The sequence below is a fragment of the Nansenia antarctica genome (assembly GCF_963989245.1).
Source record: "Nansenia antarctica genome assembly, chromosome: 16".
Classification (NCBI taxonomy): domain Eukaryota; kingdom Metazoa; phylum Chordata; class Actinopteri; order Argentiniformes; family Microstomatidae; genus Nansenia; species Nansenia antarctica.
In genome coordinates, this window is record NC_137686.1 from 21,826,362 (window position 1) to 21,851,672 (window position 25,311).

The 25,311-nt window shown below is 42.0% G+C and overlaps 1 protein-coding gene across 1 annotated transcript in view; it reads left to right on the top strand.

Moving 5' to 3' along the window:
* Nucleotides 1-580: 580 nt before the first annotated feature.
* Nucleotides 581-25,311, top strand: part of LOC308172122 (sodium channel protein type 2 subunit alpha-like) — a gene marked incomplete at both ends in the record, with an annotated part of 32,845 nt that continues 8,114 nt past the window's right edge. The window contains 16 exons of the mRNA XM_080547032.1: nucleotides 581-829; nucleotides 2,110-2,237; nucleotides 3,142-3,222; nucleotides 3,942-4,070; nucleotides 5,186-5,277; nucleotides 5,629-5,871; nucleotides 6,017-6,080; nucleotides 13,900-14,041; nucleotides 14,210-14,407; nucleotides 14,823-14,990; nucleotides 15,332-15,700; nucleotides 18,470-18,584; nucleotides 19,094-19,332; nucleotides 20,283-20,456; nucleotides 20,938-21,294; nucleotides 23,568-23,987. Of these exons, the coding sequence (XP_080403158.1) occupies nucleotides 581-829; nucleotides 2,110-2,237; nucleotides 3,142-3,222; nucleotides 3,942-4,070; nucleotides 5,186-5,277; nucleotides 5,629-5,871; nucleotides 6,017-6,080; nucleotides 13,900-14,041; nucleotides 14,210-14,407; nucleotides 14,823-14,990; nucleotides 15,332-15,700; nucleotides 18,470-18,584; nucleotides 19,094-19,332; nucleotides 20,283-20,456; nucleotides 20,938-21,294; nucleotides 23,568-23,987 (3,168 nt within the window). The remainder of the gene's footprint in view (nucleotides 830-2,109; nucleotides 2,238-3,141; nucleotides 3,223-3,941; nucleotides 4,071-5,185; nucleotides 5,278-5,628; nucleotides 5,872-6,016; nucleotides 6,081-13,899; nucleotides 14,042-14,209; nucleotides 14,408-14,822; nucleotides 14,991-15,331; nucleotides 15,701-18,469; nucleotides 18,585-19,093; nucleotides 19,333-20,282; nucleotides 20,457-20,937; nucleotides 21,295-23,567; nucleotides 23,988-25,311) is intronic.

Here is a 25,311-nt window from a genome sequence, read left to right on the forward strand (position 1 = left end):
AACTAAGAGACTCTTTCCCTGCCCTGTGTAATGCATTTGACCATTTCCTCCCCCCAATAAGCCGACTTCTAAATTGAGACAGCCCACATTGGCAATATTTTCACTGAACATTTTTGCTGTAGATTAAACAAATTTGACCTGATTTTAGGTTTATGTTAGGTGCCATAGACTGGACAACAGTGATATAGGAGTGTTCTGGGTTCAGATTGTTGTCCTGTGAAAGTAGAGCCAGGTTTTGTCATTGGATGGATATGAAGGAGGTTCAGATTGATAAGTGTCTAAAATGTCTTATGGTGTTTTGAGGTGAAGTAAGGAACCTAAACCCTGTCATGTATATTTCAACATGAATCTGCTCTGTATGGATGTCTATCAATCAATCAATCAACCAGCCAGTCAATCAATCAATCAACAAATCAATCAATCAATTAAGTAGCCTACAATCACTCAATCATGTAGCATTTCTGCATGTCATTCACTACAGAACATTGAATTAACACCAATCTTCCCACCTTTTCTCCTCCTTCTTCACCTCACCTGCAGCTGTAAGTAAATTCTAGTACAGGAGAATCAGGATGAAAAGATGGCAGCCATGTTGTTACCAACAGGTCCTGATGGCTTGCGCCGGTTCACTCGTGAATCCCTGGCTGCCATTGAGCAGCGGATTGCCGAGGATAAGGCCAAGAACACCAAGGATTACCAGGAGGATCTGGGGCCAAGGGTCGACCTGGAGGCAGGCAATCAGCTCCCACGCATCTATGGTGACATTCCTACAGGACTTGTTGGGATCCCTCTGGAAGACATCGACCCTTATTACTTCAAGAACAAGAGGGTGAGTGTGTGTGGGGGTAGGTAGGTGTGGGCAACGTGTGTGTGTGTGTGTGTGTGTGTGTGTGTGTGTGTGTGTGTGTGTGTGCGTGCGTGCGTGTGCGTGCGTGCGTGCGTGTGTGTGTGTGTGTGTGTGTGTGTGTGTGTGTGTGTGGTTGTGGATGGGTGTGTAAGAGAGTAATTTAGTGTATGTTTATGGGTGTGATGATATTGTTCTGCAGAAAAGGTGAAAAAGGAACACTGCTTGATTAGTCAGTTGGAAACATATTTTCACTGTCCAAAGTGCTGATGGTCAAATGCTAAAAAGAACCTACAGTACCAGTCAAAAGTTAACTGAGAGTTAACTGGTGAAGGCGAGCTTGAAGAGGTGGGTTTTGAGGGCCTGTTTAAATGTTGGAAAAGGCCCTATCACCCCAGGTCCGGAGCTTGGTCCTGGTGGTCTTGAGGGTGGTTTGGTCGTCAGACCTGAGGCAATTTTAGGTCAGGCCGTTGTGGGCACATAGTATGAGAACACCTCTTGAGACCTTTTCGTGGTGGCCCTGAAATGGGATTACTAAATTCTGATTTGCAGAGACAGTACATCTGTACATATCCTCTGCCCATTAATGGAGCATTTGTGGAGAGAGAAAGAGGACGTGGCGGTCATTCTCAGAGTCTGTTTGTTTTGGCATGTGATGCACTGCTGGATGGAGGAGGATTAACCAAAGACGAATAAATATTTAAATAAATGCCACATCTGTTCACTAAAGGTTCAGCCTGCTTTGGAGTTGCCTCCAGTATCTGAGTTGCCCCTGTGCTGTGCTCACTATCTGTTGACAATAGTTTTCTGCTTTCTTGGAAGACTTAAAACACTGCTTATGAATGTCAACCCAGATGGTAGACAGTGGCAGCTGTAAATCCTGCCCATCACAGACTAGATTATTTAGGTCAGAAAAGATACATGTTGCTATTTCATTCATTCCAGAGTGAATCATTGATGAATTAATAAACAAGAATCTATTCAAAACCCAAATTAGTTTCTGGAGTCAGGCAAAACAGTACTCTCTGGGGGCTAAGTGAAAGCACATAATTGATTCATTTGTGTTTGTTCACACTGTTAACCTAGGTGTATTGATTACAAGTACGTAAGTCCTATCTTAACCCAGAAATCTGCTTTTATCTTACCCCAGAAATCTGGTTACTGTGTGTGATTGAGTGTAGTATAGTGCACTGTATAAAATGTACACAGTGGTTTGGCTTCAACCGTCACAATTGTTGTTAGTATTGTGTTTTTTTCCTCCACAGACTTTTATAGTACTAAACAAAGGGAAGGTCATCTTCCGATTCAGTGCCACATCAGCGCTGTATATACTCACCCCCTTTCACATCATCAGAAGAATCTCAATGAGAGTCCTAGTCCACTCATATCCTTTATGACTTCTACTGCACCTCTGTTTGTTTGTTTGTTTGTTTTCGGTCGGTCTGTCTTTGACATTTTTAAAAAGCCACAAACTGCATCTGAGACTTTACAATAAGCCAATTTACCATAGTTCCAGATTCCCTGGAAGGATCCTATTGTTTTTTTTTTCAAAGTCAAATTTTTGAAACAGATTTGTGCTGTTCCTCCCTGGCATCGCAAACCAAATCCCCTGATATCCCTCTTTTAATCTCCGAAATGAAATAAGAGCAAGGAGATTTCACGTCATGTGACGGCTGCCTATTCATTCTCAGACAGCCTGCTCGTCCTTTGCATGCATGAGTGAATCTATCCCCCCTCCATTGTATTATGGATTTCAAATCTCGCTTGTAGTATATTGTACAGTATTACTACAGTAACAGCAACCAAGCTAATCTAGAATGGGAGCAATCTAACAAGGCAAGGAAACATCATCCAAAATGTAATTTCAATTATCGGTGATGACAACAAACTAGCTTTCTGGTTGACTTCCAGAGTCCTCTCTCTGCATGCTATCTCTGTGCTAAGTTACCCTGGTATAGTAGCTTGGATTTTGCACCTGGTCAGCTGATTTAATAAATCTCTTACTACAACTTGGTTGTAATGCTGGAGGCTGACATGGTCCGTGGGGACCAGTGAGTTTATCCTTTTTGGTTATATTTAGGATTATTTTCGCTGAAAGCAAGGCGGCATCCTCTTTATTTTGTATTGTATATGAATTATTACAGTCTACATCTCTCTCGCAAAAACCTACATTTTCTGACTAGAATGGTGACTGCAATGATACTGTATTGTCTTTGATACTGTATGTCATTATATTTGATACATTGAATTTTCCTTACAAACACTGAATTTCCTTAACTGTTATCCACATTGTTCAGCCTGTTCATAATGTGCACTATTCTAACCAACTGCTGTTTCATGGCCCTGTCTGACCCGGCCCCATGGACCAAGTACCTAGAGTAAGTACACACGTCACTTATCCTCCGTGCACTTTCAGTGATGATGACATGCTTCTCTGTGATTTTCAACGGTTCCATGTTTGTTCCAATGTTAAGCCTTACCAGTTTTTTTTTTTGCTATCTGGAATCCTGATTAGTAAGTCATTTCCAATGTCATCAAGCATGTGATTATTATCACTGCACTTGGAATGACACACAAGAATGATATAAAAAAAGAAAGAAGAAAAAAAGGCATGGTAAGGTATGATGTAATTAATTGGAACACCCAACCTGAGAGCCTGAGATTGTCCAAAGCCCTGGAAACATTTAAGCGAGACCTCAAAACCTACTTATTTAATCTTGCCTTTTAAATGTCCATCTTAGTTGTTGCTTTATCTTCTTTGCTCTTTGTGAAGCGCATTGGGTCACATTTTGTGAGAAATGCGCTATACAAATAACATTTAATTTTATTTAATTTTATTAATTGATATTGATTGTGACAGAGGGGGTCTTTGCATGCAGCATTCTTGTCTGAGAAAGATTCCTGTTGTGCTTTAAACCTGCTGCATACACTCTCTTTGCTACATGCAATCCTCATCATCAGCCATATACTGATACTATCTTAATCAAAGTTGCATCTGAAATTGCGAAAGGTTGACGGTGGGACCGGTATAGGAAATATTATAATGTTGATGAATAAAGAAAGATGCCATTCATAATCTTTTCATCACTATTTTCAGGTACACATTCACCGGTATTTACACTTTTGAGTCACTGATAAAGATGTTTGCAAGAGGATTCTGTGTAGGACCGTTCACCTTCTTGAGAGACCCCTGGAACTGGCTGGATTTCAGTGTGATAAGCATGGCGTAAGTAGCAGCCTTTCATACCTCTCTTCAATGAGGCCATAAACAGTAACACTAAGGTATAAAATATAGCAATGGTTTAAATGACTAGGAATGGTAGTCTGAAGTAAGCTGATGGTTAAAGACCTGTTTGTGCTGTGTGATCATTTGGGCCAGCAGTACCTTGGCACTGGTGTTTGTGTCGGTTATTTGTGTCGGTTATTCACCAGAGGGTATAATCTGGTGAATACCTGCGGCCTCGTACCTACGACCGAATCACAGCCGTGCTGATATTCAGTATAAAAGCACTCCCTCTTGTGTGATATTGCATAAATAGACAGTTTTATGGGTCAGGTCAGGTTTCTTTTATATTTTCCATTCATGAAATAAATCATGTGAACCCAACTCCGATCTGGCCATTTGACGAGCTGTCCGTGTTGCTGAGAAAACAGCAGCGGGAAGAAATCATGTCTGTGTGAAACAGCAGATCCTAATGCTGTTTTTTGACAGACAGCTCTGTCAGCCAACCACACAACCAGATCAATAAGAATTAGGCCCCACCATCTCTCCTGATCAGCTATGTTGAAAGCATTTTTAATATCACCTGAACCTAATCCTCCTTAAATATCATTTGTTTTATGACATTTTTATGTGCTTTAACACATCTGTATTAATATTCTGTACCAATATTCTATTTGATTTTCAAGCAATCATGTATAGTAGGTCCTAGTGTTTTGAATGGCATTGTGATTTAAAGCACTGTGACCTACAGTATAAGCCCACTGTGGAGGTCATAGATCTGTGGGCCCTGACTCTTGCTTATAATGCAAGTGGTGGATTAGTCAGGTGACCTAGAGAGAGAGTTTGACAGGTTAATTTATTCTGATATCAATAGATACTTAGACTTACAGGATGTTTATTAACCGGCAATAGAGCTGTTGTTTTTTTATCTCAATGAAGGAAGTTGCACTTATCCATCCACCTTCTGTCTTTTTGATCACATTATATACCAAGAATGTCATAAACAATGAGATAAACCGTCTATGCATGTACTCAAACCCAAAGTCTGTCTAGTATTGTATTTTCCCGATGCTGCATTGTCAGTGCTAATGTCACTTGTACCTCATGTGTTTCTGTAGATACTTGACAGAGTTTGTGGACCTTGGCAACGTGTCTGCATTAAGAACATTCAGGGTACTTCGGGCATTGAAAACCATCTCTGTCATCCCAGGTGAGTGACTGTTATTAATATTCATTTGATTATATTTATTTGATATGTGGCATAATGGAATCATTGATGATTATGGTTCCCTGTTGGTTTAGTGTTTAGTGTCTGAAATCCAGTATGTCTTATGGCGAGAGAGATACTATAGACATTATTACTGGTGAGTCTGGGGACATGAAATAATATTCATATTGGACACTTCCTCTTGGTCTTACACAATTGAAAGGACAATGTACCCAGAATGCTTTGCTGTAGTTAGCTGATGTGCCCTGATGTTCATGTGGTGGATGTGCTGTCTCCAATAGGAAATTGTTGGCATGTCGTCCTGTATAACTGAAATATGAAAGTCTCCTCCAGGTCTGAAGACTATCGTGGGCGCTCTGATCCAGTCTGTGAAGAAGCTGGCAGATGTGATGATCCTCACCGTCTTCTGTCTGAGCGTGTTCGCCCTCATCGGCCTCCAGCTCTTCATGGGCATCCTGCGTCAAAAGTGCATCCGCAGCACGGCACACTGTGTCAATGCCTCTTACAACCCCAACGACACCTTTGTCTGCAACAACAGAACCTGGCCCTCTATGATGGACTTTCACACTAATGAAGGTTAGCCGTAGTATAAAGATCTAGAGTAAAAGTATTGTCAACGCTTTTCATTGGTTAAGCAGTGTGTGGGAGATGGAAGAACTGTTTATATTTAACCATTCATAAACCGACAAGTCCTTTTTCTGTTTTCTTTTCCACTTTTCAGATAATTTCTACAAAATTGCAGGAGCAAAGGATGCCTTAATATGTGGATTTGGAAGTGATGCAGGGTAAGTGAGCTGTTGTTCTTGCTATGCTTATACACAATGCAGAGGATATTGTGTAATACTGTACATTGGTTTTTAATGGCTTTTGACACCACACATTCTTAGTCTATACTTCTCATTTATATGAGATCATACAGCATAATGGTTTGGTGATGCACTTCCTCTATTCTATATACTGTATAGTCACGGTCACAATTCATAAACAACGACAATAAAGCACTTTGACTTTCAGTATTTCACTAAGAGGAGGATGCCATAACGGAAGTGGCAGTCACCATGAAACAAATACAATCCACCCTGAGTGTTGACGTAGCGTGTGAAGGGTTAGGGACATGTGGTGTTTAATCGCTCTGCTCCTCGTGGACAGTCCCTTGACTGTATACGTCGAACATGTAGCTGCCAGCTGGAGAGAGAGGGGGTTGATGGGGTCTTTTGGGATTTCAGAATTTCAAAAGCTCTATGACACGATTACTGTAGGTTAGCCAGACAGATCACTTTGGCTACTAATTCTATGGATCTGAGTGCTATAGTATAGGTAGCTTTAATAAGACAACCCACCCATTATAGGTCAGTTGTATTACAGGCCAACAACAAATAAAATAACAAACAAATAATTCTAGTTTTGGAACTCAAATAATTCTTGATAGTAGTGAAGTGTTACTGAAGCTATTATGATTTTTTTTACAGTATTACTACAGTAACAATAGTATGAGTGAATTTTCCAAGGATATTCAACTGAATATACTGTATCTTATTCAAACGATTAACCAAATGGTTACCTAAATGTTAATGTACTTGTCATACTGTAGGGAGTTCATCATTTCCTCAATTCAAATGTTATCATCGTTTAGAATAACAGTGAAAGATCACTTGAGCATTTCAGTGCGGCTGCGGCTCACGCGGTAGAGCCGCCGTTTAATGATCGCAAGGTCAGCTCTTCAGCGGTTTGATCCCCGACTGGCCATGTGTCAAGGTGTCCTTGGGCAAGACACTGAACCCCAAATTGCTCCCAATGAGCGGGCCGGCGCCTTGCATGGTAGCTTGCTGCCATTGGTGTGTGTGAATGGGTTAATGAGAGGCCATTGTAAAGCGCTTTGGATAAAGGCGCTATATAAGTGCAGTCCATTTACCATTTACCAGTGCATGTCAACAACTAACATGCATGGATGACATTCTGTCTGAGGAGCTTGATGGACCTTGTTCCCATTCCAGTACTAGTTCTAGGGTTATATTGAACTAAATACCCATCTGTTTACGAGCAAACGAATTGCTGATCCATTAGGTGTTGTTTTTGTTCATCGCTAAAGATAACGTATAGAACTAGATTCACTTGGATATTCATCATGTTTAAGGAAATGGGCAAGTTGGCAACATCTTGACATCTTGCGTTTGACACCAACTTCTTTAGTTCTTATTAGGAGGAATATTTTTCTTTTGAGGCAAGTATGTACACGCTTGACAATGAAATTAAGTTATTTTTAAATCTACTTGTGAAAATGGTGACACATTCTAGCGCACATGCACAGCAATGTTGCAATACCTTAAGAACTTAATCTCTCCCTCCCCAAAAAACAAAGAAGCTTAATCTCCAAGAAGGGCAAGCTGATTTAATAATGTATGTTCAAATTTGAATGAATAAAAGGATGTCTGCAAAGCAGCCGGGCCAGATGGAATTCCAGACCAGCTGGCTGGTACGTTTGCTACCATATTCAACCTCTCCCATTCCACAGGCATAGTGGCCTCAAGTGGCTTCAAGTCATGCGTCATCATCCCAGTACCGAAAAAAGGGCAAGGTAACATGCCTAAACGACTGGCGCCCTATTGCTCTCACCCCCATAGTGAGCAAATGTTTTGAGAAGCTCATTTAAGGTCCTATCTGCAGAATGAATGAATGAATGAATGAACGAATGAATGAATGGACTTTATTGTCATTGCTACAGTACAGGTACCAAACAACGAAATTTAGGAGGGGTGGCTCCCCTGGTGTTAGGAAAGGGGAAAAAAAAACTTTTAGAAAAAGAAAAAAATCACAAGAAGGTAAGGAGCTGGTTTACATCAATAAAGGCTATGTACACTATCCACTATACTATACTGCACAGATAGTCAACTAGGGTTGTCATATTGCACAATAGTATTTTTTCACGTTATTTAAAGTGTCACAGTTTGCAGGCTTGAAATGTACATGTTTGTGCCTCAGCACAACACCTGATTTTTTTCAGTCCAGCAGCTGCCATACAATCCGTCCAAACTGTCCAGGGCCCAGAACGTAGGTCTTTGCTGTGCCACCCACCCTGGACCCTCACCAATTTGTGTACCGGAATAACAGCACTCCTCCACTCAGCCCTCACCCACCGTGACAAGAGACATTCCTATGTGAAGACACAAGACGCCTGTGTTCGTAGACTACAGTTCAGAATTCAACACCATAGTCCCCTCCAGATTAGACAGCCTGCTCAGGGACCTAGGCATCGACCCCAGCCTATGCAACTGGATCCTGGACTTCCTGTTGGATCAAAAACAGCTGGTGAAGATAGGCTCTAAGACCTTCTGACCATCAGCGAAGGCTGTGTCCTAAGCCCCCTCCTCTACTCCCTGTACACCCACGACTGCGCCGCGGCCACTCACCGCTCCAACGCGGTAATCAAGTTAGCCGATGACACGACAGCGATTGGCCCGATCACCGACAGCGACGAAGCGACCTATAGGAGCGAGGCCGACCGCCTGGCTCAGTACAGCCAGGACAATAACCTCGCTCTCAACGCCGACAAGACCAAGGAGCTGGTGGTGGACTTCAGGAAGAAGAGGCAGGCACAAGACCCCATCACCATCAATGGGTCTGCGCTGCGGTGGAGAGGGTCAACAGCATCAAGTTCCTGGGAGTCCACATCACCAACGACCTCACCTGGGACGAGCATACCAATCAGGTGGTGAAAAAAGCACAACAGTCTTTCATCTTAGGCGGCTGAAAAAGTTTGGCTTAGGTCCTAAGATCCTAGGGGCCTTCTTCAGAGGCACAACCGAGAGCATCCTGACGGGATGCATCACTGCCTGGTACGGGAACTGCACTGCCCTAAACCGCAAAATGCTGCAAAGGGTAATGCGTACAACTGAGAGGATCAGTGGATGTGAGATTCCCTCCATCCAGGATACCTACAGTGACCGATATGTCAGAAAGGCCCTCAGTATTATTAGGGACCCCAGCCACCCCAATCAGAAACTGTTCGACTGACTTCTGTCATCGGGGAAACGGTACCGAAGCCTCGGGGCTAAAACCCAGATGATGTCAAACAGCTATTTCCTCCAAGCAATCAGGCTCCGGGAGAAATGCACTTGAAGAAAACAAAAGACTGTCTCCCCCAAACCGACCACACTACAAAAATATGACATGACTACTTGCACACTACCTCATTACTTGAACACTACTTGACTACTTGTACTATATTATGGGTTAGGGTTAGAGATTGCATTTCATCTTATTGTGCTTTGCACAACATTTTGCACTATTGATTCCACTGTAGTACAACTGGTTCCGCTGTATGACTACCATCACTTTATCACTTTATTACTACCGGTACTTAATTTATTTATTTTACTGTACTATTATTGTGATATCTTGATGCTGCAATGCCAATGTTGAGGAATCTAAGCCAAATAATCTTACTCTTACTCTCTGTGATATACAAAGTGATTCTGATTTTGATATGAATCAGAATACATAATCCAATATAATTTTACTACCTCGCAAAAATAAGTCTGTTTTAGCACTGGACTGTTTAACTGCACTGCTACATACAAACAGAGTCTCCCCACTATGGCACAATCCTCTATGCTATATATTCCTATACTGCATACCTATTGTAGTGCATGGCTGTTAACGTTCAGAGTGGTGTAACTGTATTCAGCTGTGTTGAGAAGTGGTCAAACCCTAAACACCATAGAGACACATGATCCGCAGAAAGGATTTCCCCACTACGTTCATATCTGAGCCCCTTTTTAATCTCTTTTTTCAGTCTGTAATGGGTTTGATAATGGCTGGTCCATTGAGGATTATTGTTTTTTCTCCCTCTAATTTGAAGGCTGAACCGTCCTAGCCAGGAGCACATTATTTATTCAGGATCAGTTTGTTTGAGTACTAAAGCAAGCACAGGTCGATTGAACATAGCTTTGCAGAGACACCAGGGGTTCTAGATGCAACCCAGCCCAGTTATTTATGATATGCTATCAGTATCCATTGGAGAGATGGCCATCAATAACAAAACTACTTCTGCTGTATTTGAGCTCAACCTTTTGTAACAATTCAAAGGTGTGGGCTTTCCACGCCACCAAGTTTGATAACAAAACACACAGTACAATTCGAATGCAATGGGGAATTTTATTAGGGGTTAAAAACATCGGGCGGGGGGGGGATTCAACTATCTATTAAAACGTCCACAATCCTTACTCAGAGTCCTTTGTCCATTATCCAGGGGTTTTCCAAAAACAAGTAATCCAACAGTCCCAGTCACAGCATGGAATCACACAGATACTTCTCTCTCTTGCCGTACAGAGCCGTACCAGTCTGGTCAATGGAAAAGCGCCACAAGAGAGCGACGTATCTGTGTGATTACATGCTGTGTCTGGGACTGTTTGGGCAGTCCGCTCCCTCTTTTATCCTCAAGCCCTGGTGGCTTAACGATTCACAGGTGTGCCTTGTTGGGGCAGGAAGTCCATAAAAGGCTCGAGGGTGGAGCCAGCGGGCTGCAAGATACTGTACCTCCCTTCAATTATCATTCCCCTCACTGCTCCCTGCCGTCTGCCACACTTTGGTGAGGTTATCCATGGAGGGAAGACATTACTGTAAGCAGGTCAAAGGGGGGGACCTGCTTAATCTTTTAAGTGTATTCCAACAAGTAATCCCTGAGTAGATTTCCAAATTAAAGCTTCAGATACGTACCTTATGATGACTCAGATAAACATACAGTAGAGTAGATTATGTTGCAAAAAAAAGAAAAAATCTGAAATGTTGCTTAGCACGCCTACTGTAGATTTTAAACACATTGCTTATCTCCTTATACATCTCCGTGTGCATCATGGATTACTTCCGGCTGAATGACATAGACACTATGAACTTTTGCCCTACGCCAGCCAGCCAAAGGAGGATGGGCAGGGCAAACCTCTAAAGACCTCTAGCCTGGTCTTTATCACTCCAATCTCACTCCACTAGCTTTGTCTTTAGCTTTGACATTAAGATGTTATCGCCCTATGGTTTACAGCTGTGGCTCCCGACTATGCTACTGCAGCTAGAGTATCATCACCAGTTTTACAGCTGGCACTGTACTACTAGCCTAGCACTGTTACTTTTATAGCTGATTTTATAGCTTGCTACTGTACTACTTTAGCTATCGCCCTCAGTTTTAAATGACTTGATTTTATGGGCTAGCTATTGCACTCAGCCTACCTTGGTAGTAGTAGTAGTTTTATTAGTGTTTTGCAGTCATGGACTGAAACATCAAAACAATTAGAAAATCAACGGTTACATACATGAGCATATGGTGAAACGATGTTCTGTAAGCCTATAATATACAAAACGTAGTTCAAAACAAGAAAGCTCAAGTGTAACACACAGTTGTTTTAGTCCATAAGGGTCGTATTTAGTGGTTTATAAATGTCCATACGATAGGCAGTAGGACTAAAGGCTGTGTGGGTTGATAGGTTTAGTGAAATGTGCGAGTGGTGGGTGCTCTGTAGAGTGATCTGGGACAATAACTGTGCAGTACCCACCCCAAAACAAAACTCAAGATGTGATTAGGAATGAATGAATGAATGAATGAATGAATGATCTTTATTGTCATTGTAACAGGTACAACGAAATTTAAATGCAAGCCCTAGGTGCTAACAATCAACACAGTCCTAAGATATTAAAATACAAGAATGAGACATAACTAGACATAAATAGGGGGATAAGTGATAGGTAGGAATCTGAGAATGTATCTATTATGTAAACTTATATATATATACACACTATGGCCTATTCACAGGGGGGTATATAGGCTGGGGGGAGTTAGCATGTAACTGTGTACTTTTTATAAACATATAAACGTATTAACTAGTATATAAGTTATAACAAGATGTGATTAGGAAAGTACAGTAGAATATCCCCTGACATTTCTAACATTGTGATGTGATGTCTTAAAGTACCCAGGTAGGCTTTTACTTAGTTAAAAACAGACAGAAATTGATAATGTTTTGGAAAGCTGTTATATGAATTTATATGAGGCATATGAGCTCACATCGTCTGTTTCATTTAAATTTGCTTTGCTACATAATAATTGATAAGCAAAAACAGTAGTAAGAACATGTTCAACATATGACACCAACTGTGTATGTATACAACAGAGACATACACAAACAGAATTACAGACCAACCACGATTGCCCTTCAAACCAAGAGAGATCCCACAGCTCCAGTAGGGACTAAGGAGAGTGACAAAGCAGCAGGAAGATCAAGAGAGGATCTCCATAGGCAACAACAGTCCCCAGAGGACGGTTACTATAGAAACTTTAAGCACCTTTATCCTAACACGCTACGTGTTTTCAGAGCAATATCCTATAACGTGTGAAGCAGAAAGGTCACTTTGAAAGTACGAATTGCAGCTTGCATGCATCCAGGTGAGATCGTGAGATTAGATATTAGATGTAGGTTTGATTTATCCTGCATTAACTCATACTGAGTAAATACTGTATGTTAGTGACCTCATTTGAAACGTAACCCTTAGTCCAGCACTGAACCCTCTGGGCTAGATTTAGAAGTGTTTACACTAGTAGCACGTTTGCACCTGTGACTACAGTTATACAACAGTATGGTATACCCCAGACACGGTCTGTTCACCCTGTTCCCATCTGGCAGACGCTACCGGGGCACTCAGCGCTTCTACCACACAGCCATATAATATATAATAAGACAGTCAGCCACAGTAGCACTGACCCACACACACATGCTGCTATATACAGTATATATATATATATATATATATATATATATATATATATATATATATATATATAGTCATGATTTAAACTTTTTCTTCACAAGATTAAAAGTTAGACAAAAGGGGAAAAAAGCTATTAAAACATGGGATGCAGGACACCAGGTGACGTACCCAATGCTCAAGCCTCTCCGTGATAATATGGTATTAAATGTATTGCGACTCAGTGCCAGTGACAGAGTGAAATCATGACTGCCAATGATGTATTAAGTGTATTACTCAGCCTAGTGTGGTGAGATCTACAGCTGTTTCCCAGAGTGATGTGCTCCCATCCAGCTGTTTCACTGCCATTACTAAATTATTATTCTGCTTTCGGATTGACGTGGCAGCCCAGCTTGTCCTCGGCTGCTGGAACTGAAGCATTTGCAGTAATGTCACCGTGGTAACAATAAAGATCAGAGATGGAAGCATCAAAGCTGCCATTTTTTATTATTTTTTTACCTCAGAACTTGATCTGGCTCAACATAATCCCTTTTGGTCCGATGCGTTTTAGAGCCCCACTGCCTAGACCCAGTTTCAAGTGCCCTCTTCAGTTCAAATCATGGTGATGTTAGCCCTTATGCTCTTCGCTCCACTGAGGGGTACATGTCGATACTGGAGATGTTTTAACTATGCTTAAATATCATGCGTGCCACCATGACTAGTATGCCCTAGTTGGTGACATACCATAATGTTATTCATCATAATCATCAACACTTGGTTATCAGTGGCAGCTGTCCGTAACCACCGGGTTTTGGAGGTATGTCCTGTTGTCATTAACAGTGGTATTAACGGTATGTGCTACTGTGTGTGTTACAGGAAATGTCCAGATGGGTTTGATTGCCTAAGAATCGGGAGGAACCCCAACTACGGCTACACCAGTTTTGATAGCTTTGGGTGGGCTTTTCTGGCTCTCTTTCGACTTATGACACAAGACTACTGGGAAAACCTCTATCATCAGGTACGACAATGTCGATTCACAATATTAATTAGCTTCATGTCACATAATTCTAGGCACAATTTGAAGTATCTTGTTTTATAATGGTCCACAGTGTATTCAGAGTTGTTTATGTATGAATAATGTAGCACATAGAGTACTTTGTCAGTAATTCTGTCCCTCCACCCTCAGACACTGCGGTCAGCGGGGAAGACCTACATGATCTTCTTTGTGCTGGTGATCTTCCTGGGCTCCTTCTACCTGGTCAACCTGATCCTGGCCGTGGTGGCTATGGCCTACGAAGAGCAGAACCAGGCCACCATCGCTGAGGCCTGGCAGAAGGAGAGAGAGTTCCAGCTGGCAATGGAACATCTGAGGAGAGAGCAGAGGGTACAGTTCTGTATATAGGCCAATGCACACGGCCCCGATTTTGTCGCACCGCCGAATTCGATTCCATTGTTTTGAATGAGACAATGCACACGGCGTGCGATGCGATTTTATCGCACGACAACATTCGATTCTCCATTCACACCCACTCACTTCGGTGGTGTGAATTGAGAATCGAATGTTGTCCTGCGAAAAAAAATCGCACGCCGTGTGCATTGGGCTTATGACTTGCTGTTGCAATAAAAAACAGTTTGACTGTCAAACTGTTTCTAAAATACAATGTGTTGGAAAGATGATTGCAAGTTACTGTCGTTACTGTATTAGATTTTTTTGGGTGCTAATTCTAACAGTTTGTATTATCTACTGGCATTACATCAATAACTATATGACCATAGCTGAACATTATTTCTCTGTGAAGTTGGCAGCACGAAGAAATCAAGAAGAGATGTCCCCAGAGCTGTCACCCTTCCGTCTAAGAGAGGGCAGCATACGACGGAGTAAGAAGAGATCCCACAGGACACTGTCAGAGGAGACGGAGGACGAAGCAAATGAGGAGTTTGACCTCCTGGATGACCCCATGCTGATGGTACAGTACTTAATTAATCAGATTAAAAAATACATTTTGTAGTGACTTCCATATGTACATTTTGAAAAGTTTGAATGATGTTAATCTCATCAGTTGTTACTCTTTTTGAAGTGTCCAAGGGTTTTTCTCAAAATCTTTCCTCCCCTGCCAATCGGACTGTATGTATTAATGTCTTGATACATATTCGTTATTTACATTTTTTTATGGTAAGCCTGTAACAAATAATAATTGTTCACCTGGGGATCAGTTGGAGTTCAATTCAATGTATCATCATTATAGTAGTAGTAGTAGTAGTAATAGTAATAGTAATGTTTTGTTTCTCCCTCTCATTCGTGTTGCAGCCTCCTCTGTCTCCCCTGCCAGTCCACCCCTTCCTAGCCACCCTCTCCTCCCACCCCCTCAGCAGCAGGAGAGGCAGTCAGTGCAGCATGTTCTCCTTCCGCCCGCGGAACAACTCAGTAGCCGACTTTGCCGACGACGAGTACAGTGTTCACGGGGACATGTCCAGGAGTCGCGCCGGATCCGTGATCGCCCCGTGGCACAAAAAGAGGAGCAGCATCAGGAGCCACTGCTCCCATGTTTTCATCCCCAACCTGAACATCAATGGCAGACTCAACCTCTCCCTGGACCAGAACGGAGTCAACACCGCAGGTCTGCACACCCCCATGTCTCTGCCGTTCTGCAGCATGGAGAAGGCCAAGGAGGATACGGTGAGAGGAGAAGTATACCACTGGTATAGAGTTTAGTGAGATACATTGCAAAATAGACATTGGCGCCTATTGACGATGGTGTTTTTCTTTGGTGTTTTCAGTTTTCAGACTTTTCCCCCACTCCCCTAAACCATAAAATCATTCACACCTTCACCTCAGTGATCCACATACGTTTATACTTATACAATGTCCCCATCACAAAAAACATTCCAACTTGGATAAACAGTCCACCAGATAAAAACCAGAGAAGAAGTCTTTGATTGATTGAAAACTTTATTAGAAGATTTGCAGAAGTAGGTACATGAAAGTACATATTACATACAAGGTCAACTAAAAGGATAAAAACCCAAGAAAGCCACTGGCTTATTTCAATTGGGGTCCTTGATTTTCAATTCATCGTTACATGTAAGACAGACAGGAAAAAAAAAAAACTAGTACTATCTACAAGATAATACAGACAAATAACTATTACTATCTACAAGATAAAAATACATCCATCATGGGAAGAACAATACTAGATATACAATACAACAAAACATCAGGTATGTACAGCGGGTAGGACAGGTGGGGACATACACCACAGGTGGGGGCGGGGGACAAAACACAAAGTATGTACAGTGGGTAGTTCAGGTCTTTTAATCTGATTTTTGATTTAGAGGGTCCAGTTACGGATTGCAGCCTCCTGTAAATGTTTTTTGAGAGTGGTTTTGAAGGTGGGCAGTGTTTTGCACTCCTTTAAGATTATAGGAAGGGCGTTCCACATTTTTACTGCATAGTTTGCAAACGAGTTTAACCCCTTGTTTGTGGTGCAACGCGGTTGAACGTGGTTCGTGGAGCTTCCTCTGGTGTTGTATGTGTGGACGTTGTTCACTTTTTGGAAGTATGTTGACAGGTACTTGGGTGTCTTTGTGGTGTAGCGTATCTTGAAGACCAGGCCCAGTGCAAGCTGCTGCACTCTGTCAACTACTCGTAGCCAATCAAGGCTCAAAAAATGAGCAGCGGTTAGATGTGTCCTAGGGTTGAGGCCTAGCAGAAGCCTAACCAGTTTATTTTGGTCTGTCTGGAGTCTTGTTTTATGGGCCTTTGTGGTTCTATAGTACCATGATGTTACGGCATAGTCGAAGTGACATTGAATGAGAGCTCCTGATAGGGTCCTCAGTGTGTTTTTACTGACAAGTGAGGATATCCTGTACAAGAATCTAGTTCTATGGTTCACTTTTTTGATTACTTTTGCTGCCATTTTATCTCCGGAAAGATTTGCCTCTAAGATGGAGCCCAGGTATGTAATATCCTCTTTTCTTGTGATATTAATGTTACCCACTTTTATTTTAAAATGTTCAGCCTTTCTGAGTTTAGATGGGGATCCGTATAGGATGGTTTCAGTTTTACCTAGGTGTATTGATAGTTTATTGTCAGCTAGCCAGATGCAGATTCTACTCAGTTCAGTGCTTAGCGCTTTTTCCACCTGCAATATGTCCCTGTCAGAGACCAGCAGAGCCGAGTCATCCGCGAACAGGAACAAATTGCAATCACATGCTGATGACATGTCATTCACATATATTAGGAACAGTAAAGGTCCCAATATGCTTCCTTGTGGAACGCCGCAGGTCACCGGGAGGGGGGGGGACAGTGTTCCGTTCACACTAACCACCTGTTCCCTCCCCTCTAAGTAGGATTGCATCCAGCCCACCGATGTTCTATCGAACCCAATTGCTTTCAGTTTATCTAACAATATGTGGTGATCTACTGTGTCGAAGGCCTTCTGGAGGTCCAGCATGACCATGCCGCAGTACTTGCCCGAGTCCACCTCATGGTTGATGTGGTCGTTCAAATAGAGAAGGCATGTGTCAGTGGAATGGGATGTTCTGAATCCTGATTGAAATTCATACATCAGATTTTTTTCGGTAAGGTACCTATCAACCTGTTCATAAACTATTTTTTCCATAAGTTTCGAGATGGAATTAAGAATAGAAACAGGTCGGTAGTTGCCTGGGTCTAATTTGCTTCCTTTTTTATACAGTGGGGTTACCCTTGCTATTTTAAAGTCAAGGGGGACGTGTCCCTGTTTGATGGAGAGGTTTATTATGTGGGTGATGATTGGGGTAATGGAGGCAGCTGAGTCTTTTAGAAATCTGGCTGGAATATTGTCATGGCCCGTGGCCTTTTCTGAGTGTAGAGCGCCCAGCTTTTTAAACACCTCATCGTTTGACACCATGGAGAGTTTAAAATCATCTTTGCGTACACCCAGTTTATTGTAGAACGCACGGATGTGCTCTACACCATAACGCCCTGAGTGGGGTGGTAGATTGTTAACTAATTTAGTGGCTATGGTTGTAAAGAAAGTGTTTAAGCACTTAGCCACATCCAGCTTGTCTGTAAGGAGAGAATCTCCAGATTTTATGCTGATGTTTGTAGACCTGGTTTTGAGTTTTTGACTGCAACCTAGTTGGCTATTAAGTAGCTTCCAAAGGTCACGTGGGTTGTTTAAGTTTTCTTCGATTTTGTTATCGAGGTATTCTTTCTTAGCAGATTTAGTCATGGTAATTACCTGATTGCATAGTTTGTTGCATTGTTTTTTAATTTTCTCAAAGTGGGTTTTGTGATCTTCGTTTAAGTGTTTCACTAATTTTGATTTGCATTTTTGAACTTCAGAGCATTTTAGGTCTCAGAGGCTCTGTAGTCACTAGTGTGTCTGTAAATCCATCCAGATAAAAAAAAGATATACTGTATGTAAAAAAAACTATGTAAAATAAACTTCCTTCGTCCCAGAAGCCCACGTGTGTGGAGTCGAGCCCCAAACCTGGTCCCCGGCTGTCCCCGGTGGCACTGCTGCGCAGGAAGAGAGGGCTGAGCTCCATCACCTTCCTCAGCGATGCCATGGACGGTGAGAGTCACTTCAGAAGTTATACAGAGGGTCTTCTAATGCCCTGTTAATAACACACTGATGTGTTCATCTCTAGACAATGTAGGGAACATTCTTAACTTGAGATCTGCACATGTGTTACTCCATATGTTCAAATCTCCAAATCAATACATGATTTAAACAAAACATTTCTGAGTTATGTGCACAGGTCACTTTAGGATTTGGGAAGTATAAGTTCAGGAGAAACACTGTACAACTGAAATCGTAGTAAAGGGCTTTTCAGGGCCAACAGGAGCAAATCTTTTAAAATAATCAATTTGGGGGCACTTAGGTGGCGTAGCGGGTTAAGCGCTGACCATGTAGCCGCAGGGTGCCCGGTTCGATTCCGGCCGGGGACATGTCCTGCATGTCATCCCTCCTCTCTCGCCCATCCTTCCTGTCTAAATCTTCACTGTAACTGTCAATAAAAATGAAAAATCTAAAATAAAATATATATAAAGCCCAACCGTGCTCTCGTTTCTACCACACAGAACTAACGGAGTCGCAGCAGAAGTGCCACCCCTGCTGGTACACATTCGCTAAGAAGTACCTGATCTGGGACTGCTGCCCCTGGTGGCTGAGTCTGAAGGAATGGATGAAGTTCATGGTGATGGACCCCTTCCTGGACCTGGCTATCACCGTGTGTATTGTCCTCAACACCCTCTTTATGGCCCTGGAGCACTACCCCATGACTGACGAGTTCAATGGGATGCTCTCAGTTGGCAATCTGGTAAGTTTTTTTTTGTTTTTTTTGTTTTTGGGGTGGGGGGGGTTGTAATGATTTATTTTTGTTAAATGAGTTTTTCAGACAACAAATATCTAGACAGACAAGCTCACAAGGGATGATAAGCAAAGGCAAAAACATAAAAGGTAAATAAAAAATACATATGCCAATAATCAAGCAACTTGTGCAAATGTGTGTGTGTGCAGGGGGGAGAGGGGGGGTTAAAAGGGTGTTTATAACACAGGAAGAAGTACTGGGATTGTTGCCAGGACACCGGGTTAACCCCCTCTCCTGATAACTGCTATTGGATTATAAATGACCACTGGGAGTGAAAGCCTCAATCGAAACTCAGTAAGACCGCACAGGGAAGAAAACGACATAACAACACATAATTCATGTAATGCATTTCTATTTTTATTTTATTTTATCTATTATCTATATTACATTACAGCATTACAGCTTCTGAGGAGGCTAAGAAGATCATGGTTAGCAATTGAGAGAAGAACACAATGTTAGAACACACAAACACTGTATTGGCCTAGGGTAGACATGTTGTTGAATGTTCTTCTAATGTCCTTGATTCATACGCTTTGGTAGTGGATATTTGACATCCTACTGATCTCAGGGCAGTACGTAGTGTGTGTGTGTGTGGGGCATGCGGGCTCATCTCTCAGTTTGCACCTCCCTCTGCTGGTCAATTTGAATCCCATGTAGAATGTGGATGTCAACCTGTAGAATCTCACTGTAAAAACAGCATTTTTGTCAAATTAATTTCTGTATTTGTTCATTGTTGTGCGTTTAACATGACAAATCATGTCTCTAAGGAACTCAACTAAATGTCTCCGCTGACAGCTGTTCTGTCACAGAGATCATGATACAATCCTGGTTCTTGTAATTCTTATAATCTGTGTTCCTATAATTCTGTGGGTTCTAGCTTGGTCTGTGTGCTCTTACAGGTGTTCACGGTGATCTTTACGGCAGAGATGGTTCTGAAGGTCATAGCCCTAGACCCCTACTACTACTTCCAACGTGGCTGGAACATTTTTGATGGGATCATCGTCTGTCTCAGTCTCATGGAATTGGGTCTGTCCAATGTGGAAGGCCTGTCTGTCCTCCGCTCCTTCAGACTGGTAATGCTTTAATTATTAAAAAATGATTTAATTGTTATTGTTTTTGTTGTTTTAATATAATATCCAAATCACATAATGAGACAACAGATGCTATTTATAAAATGACTCAACCTTAGTAATAAGTGAGTGAGAAACTTAAAGCTGGCCCCATGCTCCTGCACAGACTCAACCACTTCTGTCATCTGCCATCCATTATTATCATCCATTATTATTATTATTATTATTATTATGATGATTGAGTCGTGTTGTCAATGAGATTCAGGAAGACGGCGAGAGATAAAGCTATATGTTCTTCTGTGCTGCTAACGATAATAATTGATTACATTTATAAAGCCCTTTTCATCTTTTCGGAATAATCAGAGGCCCTGCTATTTGTATCCAATTGCAACAAAAATAATCTGTCCTTTGTATGTATCACAGAAGTAATCATAGAGTAGATTATTTGATTAGAGTTCCTTTTCTTTTCTTTTTTGCTTGTCAGTTGAGAGTCTTCAAACTGGCAAAGTCATGGCCTACACTGAACACGCTCATCAAGATCATTGGTAACTCTGTGGGCGCGCTGGGGAACCTGACGCTGGTCTTAGCCATCATCGTCTTCATCTTCGCAGTGGTGGGCATGCAGTTGTTTGGGAAGAACTACCAGGACTGTGTGTGTAAGATCTCCAAGGACTGTCTGCTTCCTCGCTGGCACATGAAGGACTTCTTCCACTCCTTCCTCATCGTGTTCCGGGTGCTCTGTGGGGAGTGGATCGAGACGATGTGGGACTGTATGGAAGTGTCTGGACAACCTCTGTGTATCCTGGTCTTCATGCTGGTCATGGTGATAGGGAATCTAGTGGTAAGTACTAGGGGTGGGCATCGACGATCGATAATTGATCGATAAGGATCTTGGTCGATCACAAAATAAAACATTTGGTCGATCAAATGTTTTATTTTGTGATCGACCAAGATCCTTATCGATCAATTATCGATCAATTATCGATCGTCGATGCCCACCCCTAGTAAGTACAATGTGAGGGGGGGGGTGTTACAGAGGAACTGTGGATTCAGTGTTGCAACGCAAATGCAATGCTACGAAGGCTTCGTTTAGCCAATGAAAACTGACTCAAAAGATTACTACTATTACTGAAGTAAACTTCAAAACAGATTCATTCTGGGGCCAACATACAATGAGCATAACGGTATAAACCGTTTATAGTATTAGTCATGTTGTTATACGATGTTGACTCATAACAGACTGAGATATACACACTGGAGGATTGGCCTTTGTTTGTTTTTTTGCCTGCACAGCTGAATGTTCCCTATTCTTATACTGTATGATGTATCCACTAGTAATGAATTAGGTCTTAGGGAAACTGTGACCCGAGTGCTAAGTGGAGGATCAGTCGAGGTCACGCTACAATGTGGTCGAGCTCCAGCTGTACTTGACCATATGGTCCGAGAGCAGGTATCCATATTGTTATACCATACAACAAAACCTCATGTCAGGGCCCTGTTTATGTACAAAAAAAACATTTAATCCAAGTAACAGCTCTGTTTATACACATGGAGCCATAGCAAGTGAGTGTCGGTTGGCCCACCCAGATGGTGCTTTGTTGTCCAGCTGTGTCCTGAACTAACATTTAATGAGAAGGGATCAAAACCTTTTTTTCCCAGAATTGCAGACAGCTAGCAGCAGCATTCAGTGTGTTTTATTCACACATTCCTGATTCCTGGTGGCACTGCATTCATTTGAAATGTTGTGTTTTTTCATTTAGAATTGGCCCCTGCCTGTCCTAAAGATATACATTTTTATTTTTATTTAGGTGATTTTTTAAAATCTAGTTGAAAGGCAAACTTTGCATTTACAGAAAGTGAGTACTGTACCTTTCTCCGCCACACATTAACTACAGTATATGACAGTATGAGATTTTATTTAATCCAGGACATGGGCTGAATCCAAACAAGAGAGAGCGAGAGACAGTATTACCGGGCTCTGACATTTTCCAATGTCCAACGATATGTATTAAAATAGTGTAATGCTCTAAAACCATCAAATCATTCCTATGTTATTGTTTTAAAAGAGCAGGGCTTAGAGAAGTGAGTTGCTGTTGGCCACCAGGCAACACCTGTTCCCTGCATTCCCTTTAGTTCTGTGGCCATAAAAGGCTAGTTTCCGCCATATTTAATCCCATGTTTAGGAACAAAACTGCAAATTGAGTCTTTCCTTCCTTCCTTATTAGACAGAAGTGGACAGATCCCTCCAGCCCCTCTCCTGGACCTGGTCAGACAGACAGAAACCCTCAGAACAGAACATGGATCATGTGAAAGCAGTTTATCCCCCTCGTTTTCACAAGCCAGGGATTATCCAGAAAGTTTAGGGGTGATAAGGTCAAAGGGCATTTATCACCAATCCTCCATCAACAATCATCCACGCCCCCCAGCAGCTCGGAGAGAGCAGACTAAGGGATGATCCCTCGCCAACTGTGCACGTCATATATACACAATGGAATATATGGGAGATGTTGCGCAAGTGGATAGATTACTTGGGTTCTGAGGCCTAGTTCCTGGAGTAGACCTACTACATGTGTCATGTGACAGCATCCACGGTGCTTGTAAGCATATGCTGGAGGGTATCTGGGAGCATCCTCTTATACTTACAACACAGGATTTCCCATCTGTTGACAAAACATGATAGAATGTCTTGTCTGACATTGTGTGTTGTTATTCTTGACCTACTTGATCTACTTACAGATTTTTTTCTTCCTTATGTGGATGAAGAGATAATTTAAACACGAGACACATACTTGTGTATGGCACCTGTTTCGATATTTGATACATACAGAGACGGGCGGACACGTGTCGAAGAGGCATCACAATTGTCAACAACTGTTCATCAAGAACATTTCTTGAATAGCAGTATGGCCTATCTGTAACTTTCTATGAACAATGGATGAACAATTTATTATCCTAATTTCTCAACATACTCATACAGTATGCAACGCTGTATCAATCAGCACATATACAATAGATATTCACCCATTATGAAATGGGTTGAAATTAAAAGATGACCATTGAATTCTAGTGATGAGACATATATTTGCAGTGTGTTTAACATCTCTTTCCTCACAGGTCCTGAACCTTTTCCTGGCCCTGCTGCTCAGCTCCTTCAGCTCGGACAACCTGTCAGCTCCTGATGAAGACGGCGAAATGAACAACATCCAGATCGCCGTCGCCCGCATCAACACTGGCGTCTCCTGGCTCACACGGAACATCTCTGAGCTCTGCAACGGGAACCAGAAGACAGCCAACAAAGAGAACAGGACCACTGACAAGCCGCAGACGGACACCAACCACGTTGAGAGCAACGGCATTGTTGCCGGAGTTATCGGACGCTACGGGGAGAAGTACGTGATATCGGGGGAGGACAGCTACATGACTAACCCCAACATGACCATCAATGTTCCCATCGCCCCCGGTGAATCAGATGTGGAGTTTCCTGAGGAGGACGAGGTGGAGACTGAGTCATCAGAGGATGAGGATAATAAACCGGTAAGGCTTTTGGGACCACAGTAGATGTCATTTAGGAGGGAATAGTGTGTGATCCCCTATTGCCTTTTAAATGCATTAATGCATCTCATGCCTCATGCTATGGAGAGTTGGTAACACGTTACATTAAGTTGCCCCTATACCTGTGTCGTAGCATTGTAATTACTGAAGTAACAACATTGTATTAGCATGTTGTTACGTAGTCATAAGGTCATATGTAATGACATATGTTGCTATATCGTCCTATTTGTAGGTAATATCCTCCTGTTAAAGCACACTAAATCATTTTGTGTAAACTACCAAATCCATAGAGATGAATCCCTCCCATCCTCACACACACACACACACACACACACACACACACACACACACACACACACACACACACACACACACACACACACACATCATGGGTCCGTTTCCCAAAAGCTTAGTAGCTAAAGTAGTACTTCAATGTTTACAGATAAGTCTTCGAAATTCTTTAAATATAGAACTTTGCTGGTCTGGAAGAGGAGGGGACCTGGATTGACAAAATATATAAAGTACTACTCTAGGTACAAAGCTTTCAGGAAACATGTCACTCAACAGTGCCAGTGAGGTCAGGGGTTAATAGCATGATAGAGGAGTCACAGTAGATCACAGTAGGGGGTTGTGGATGTGGATGCAGAGGATTTCCGAATACATAAATTGTTAATTTGCCAAGCAGACAAGGTGATGCCTATAGTGACACAGAGGGCTAATATTTGCTTATATAAGAGCCAAAGGTCAACACACACACACATCTCAAAAAGGCTATCTTTTGAGGATTGATTTAGAGATATTGATAACAAATTGTGGTACTAATATCCATGATAGAGGACTGTATTTGTGCTTCAGCTTTACATTGTGCTTGAGACATACAGTAGGAATGGCATTCTGTTGTGGTTTAAATAAACACTGTGACTGAGTAGCCTTTTGAGAGAGCAGATACAGTACAGCTGTATACGTTTGTTACCTGGTGAATGACGTAGCCCACAAGATGTCCAATTGCTTTGAAAACCATGTCCTCATCTAGTCTCTCTTGGTTGGTTACTACTGTAGTTGGATTGCTGTGATATTTTGAAGTGATTAAAGCTTTAAGTGACGAACATCTGGTACCGTCTTCGCAGAAAGCAGAGCTGTACGAGGAAACATGTCTAAAATAAGTGGCTTCTTACAGCTCATAGATCAGATGAATAATCATCCACTGCTTAGGAAATTGGCATAGAGTTCTGTCTATCTACACAGACTGCTTAACATACAGTATTTTCTTCCGGCTGGTTTATTATGTCATTACATAACATGCAAT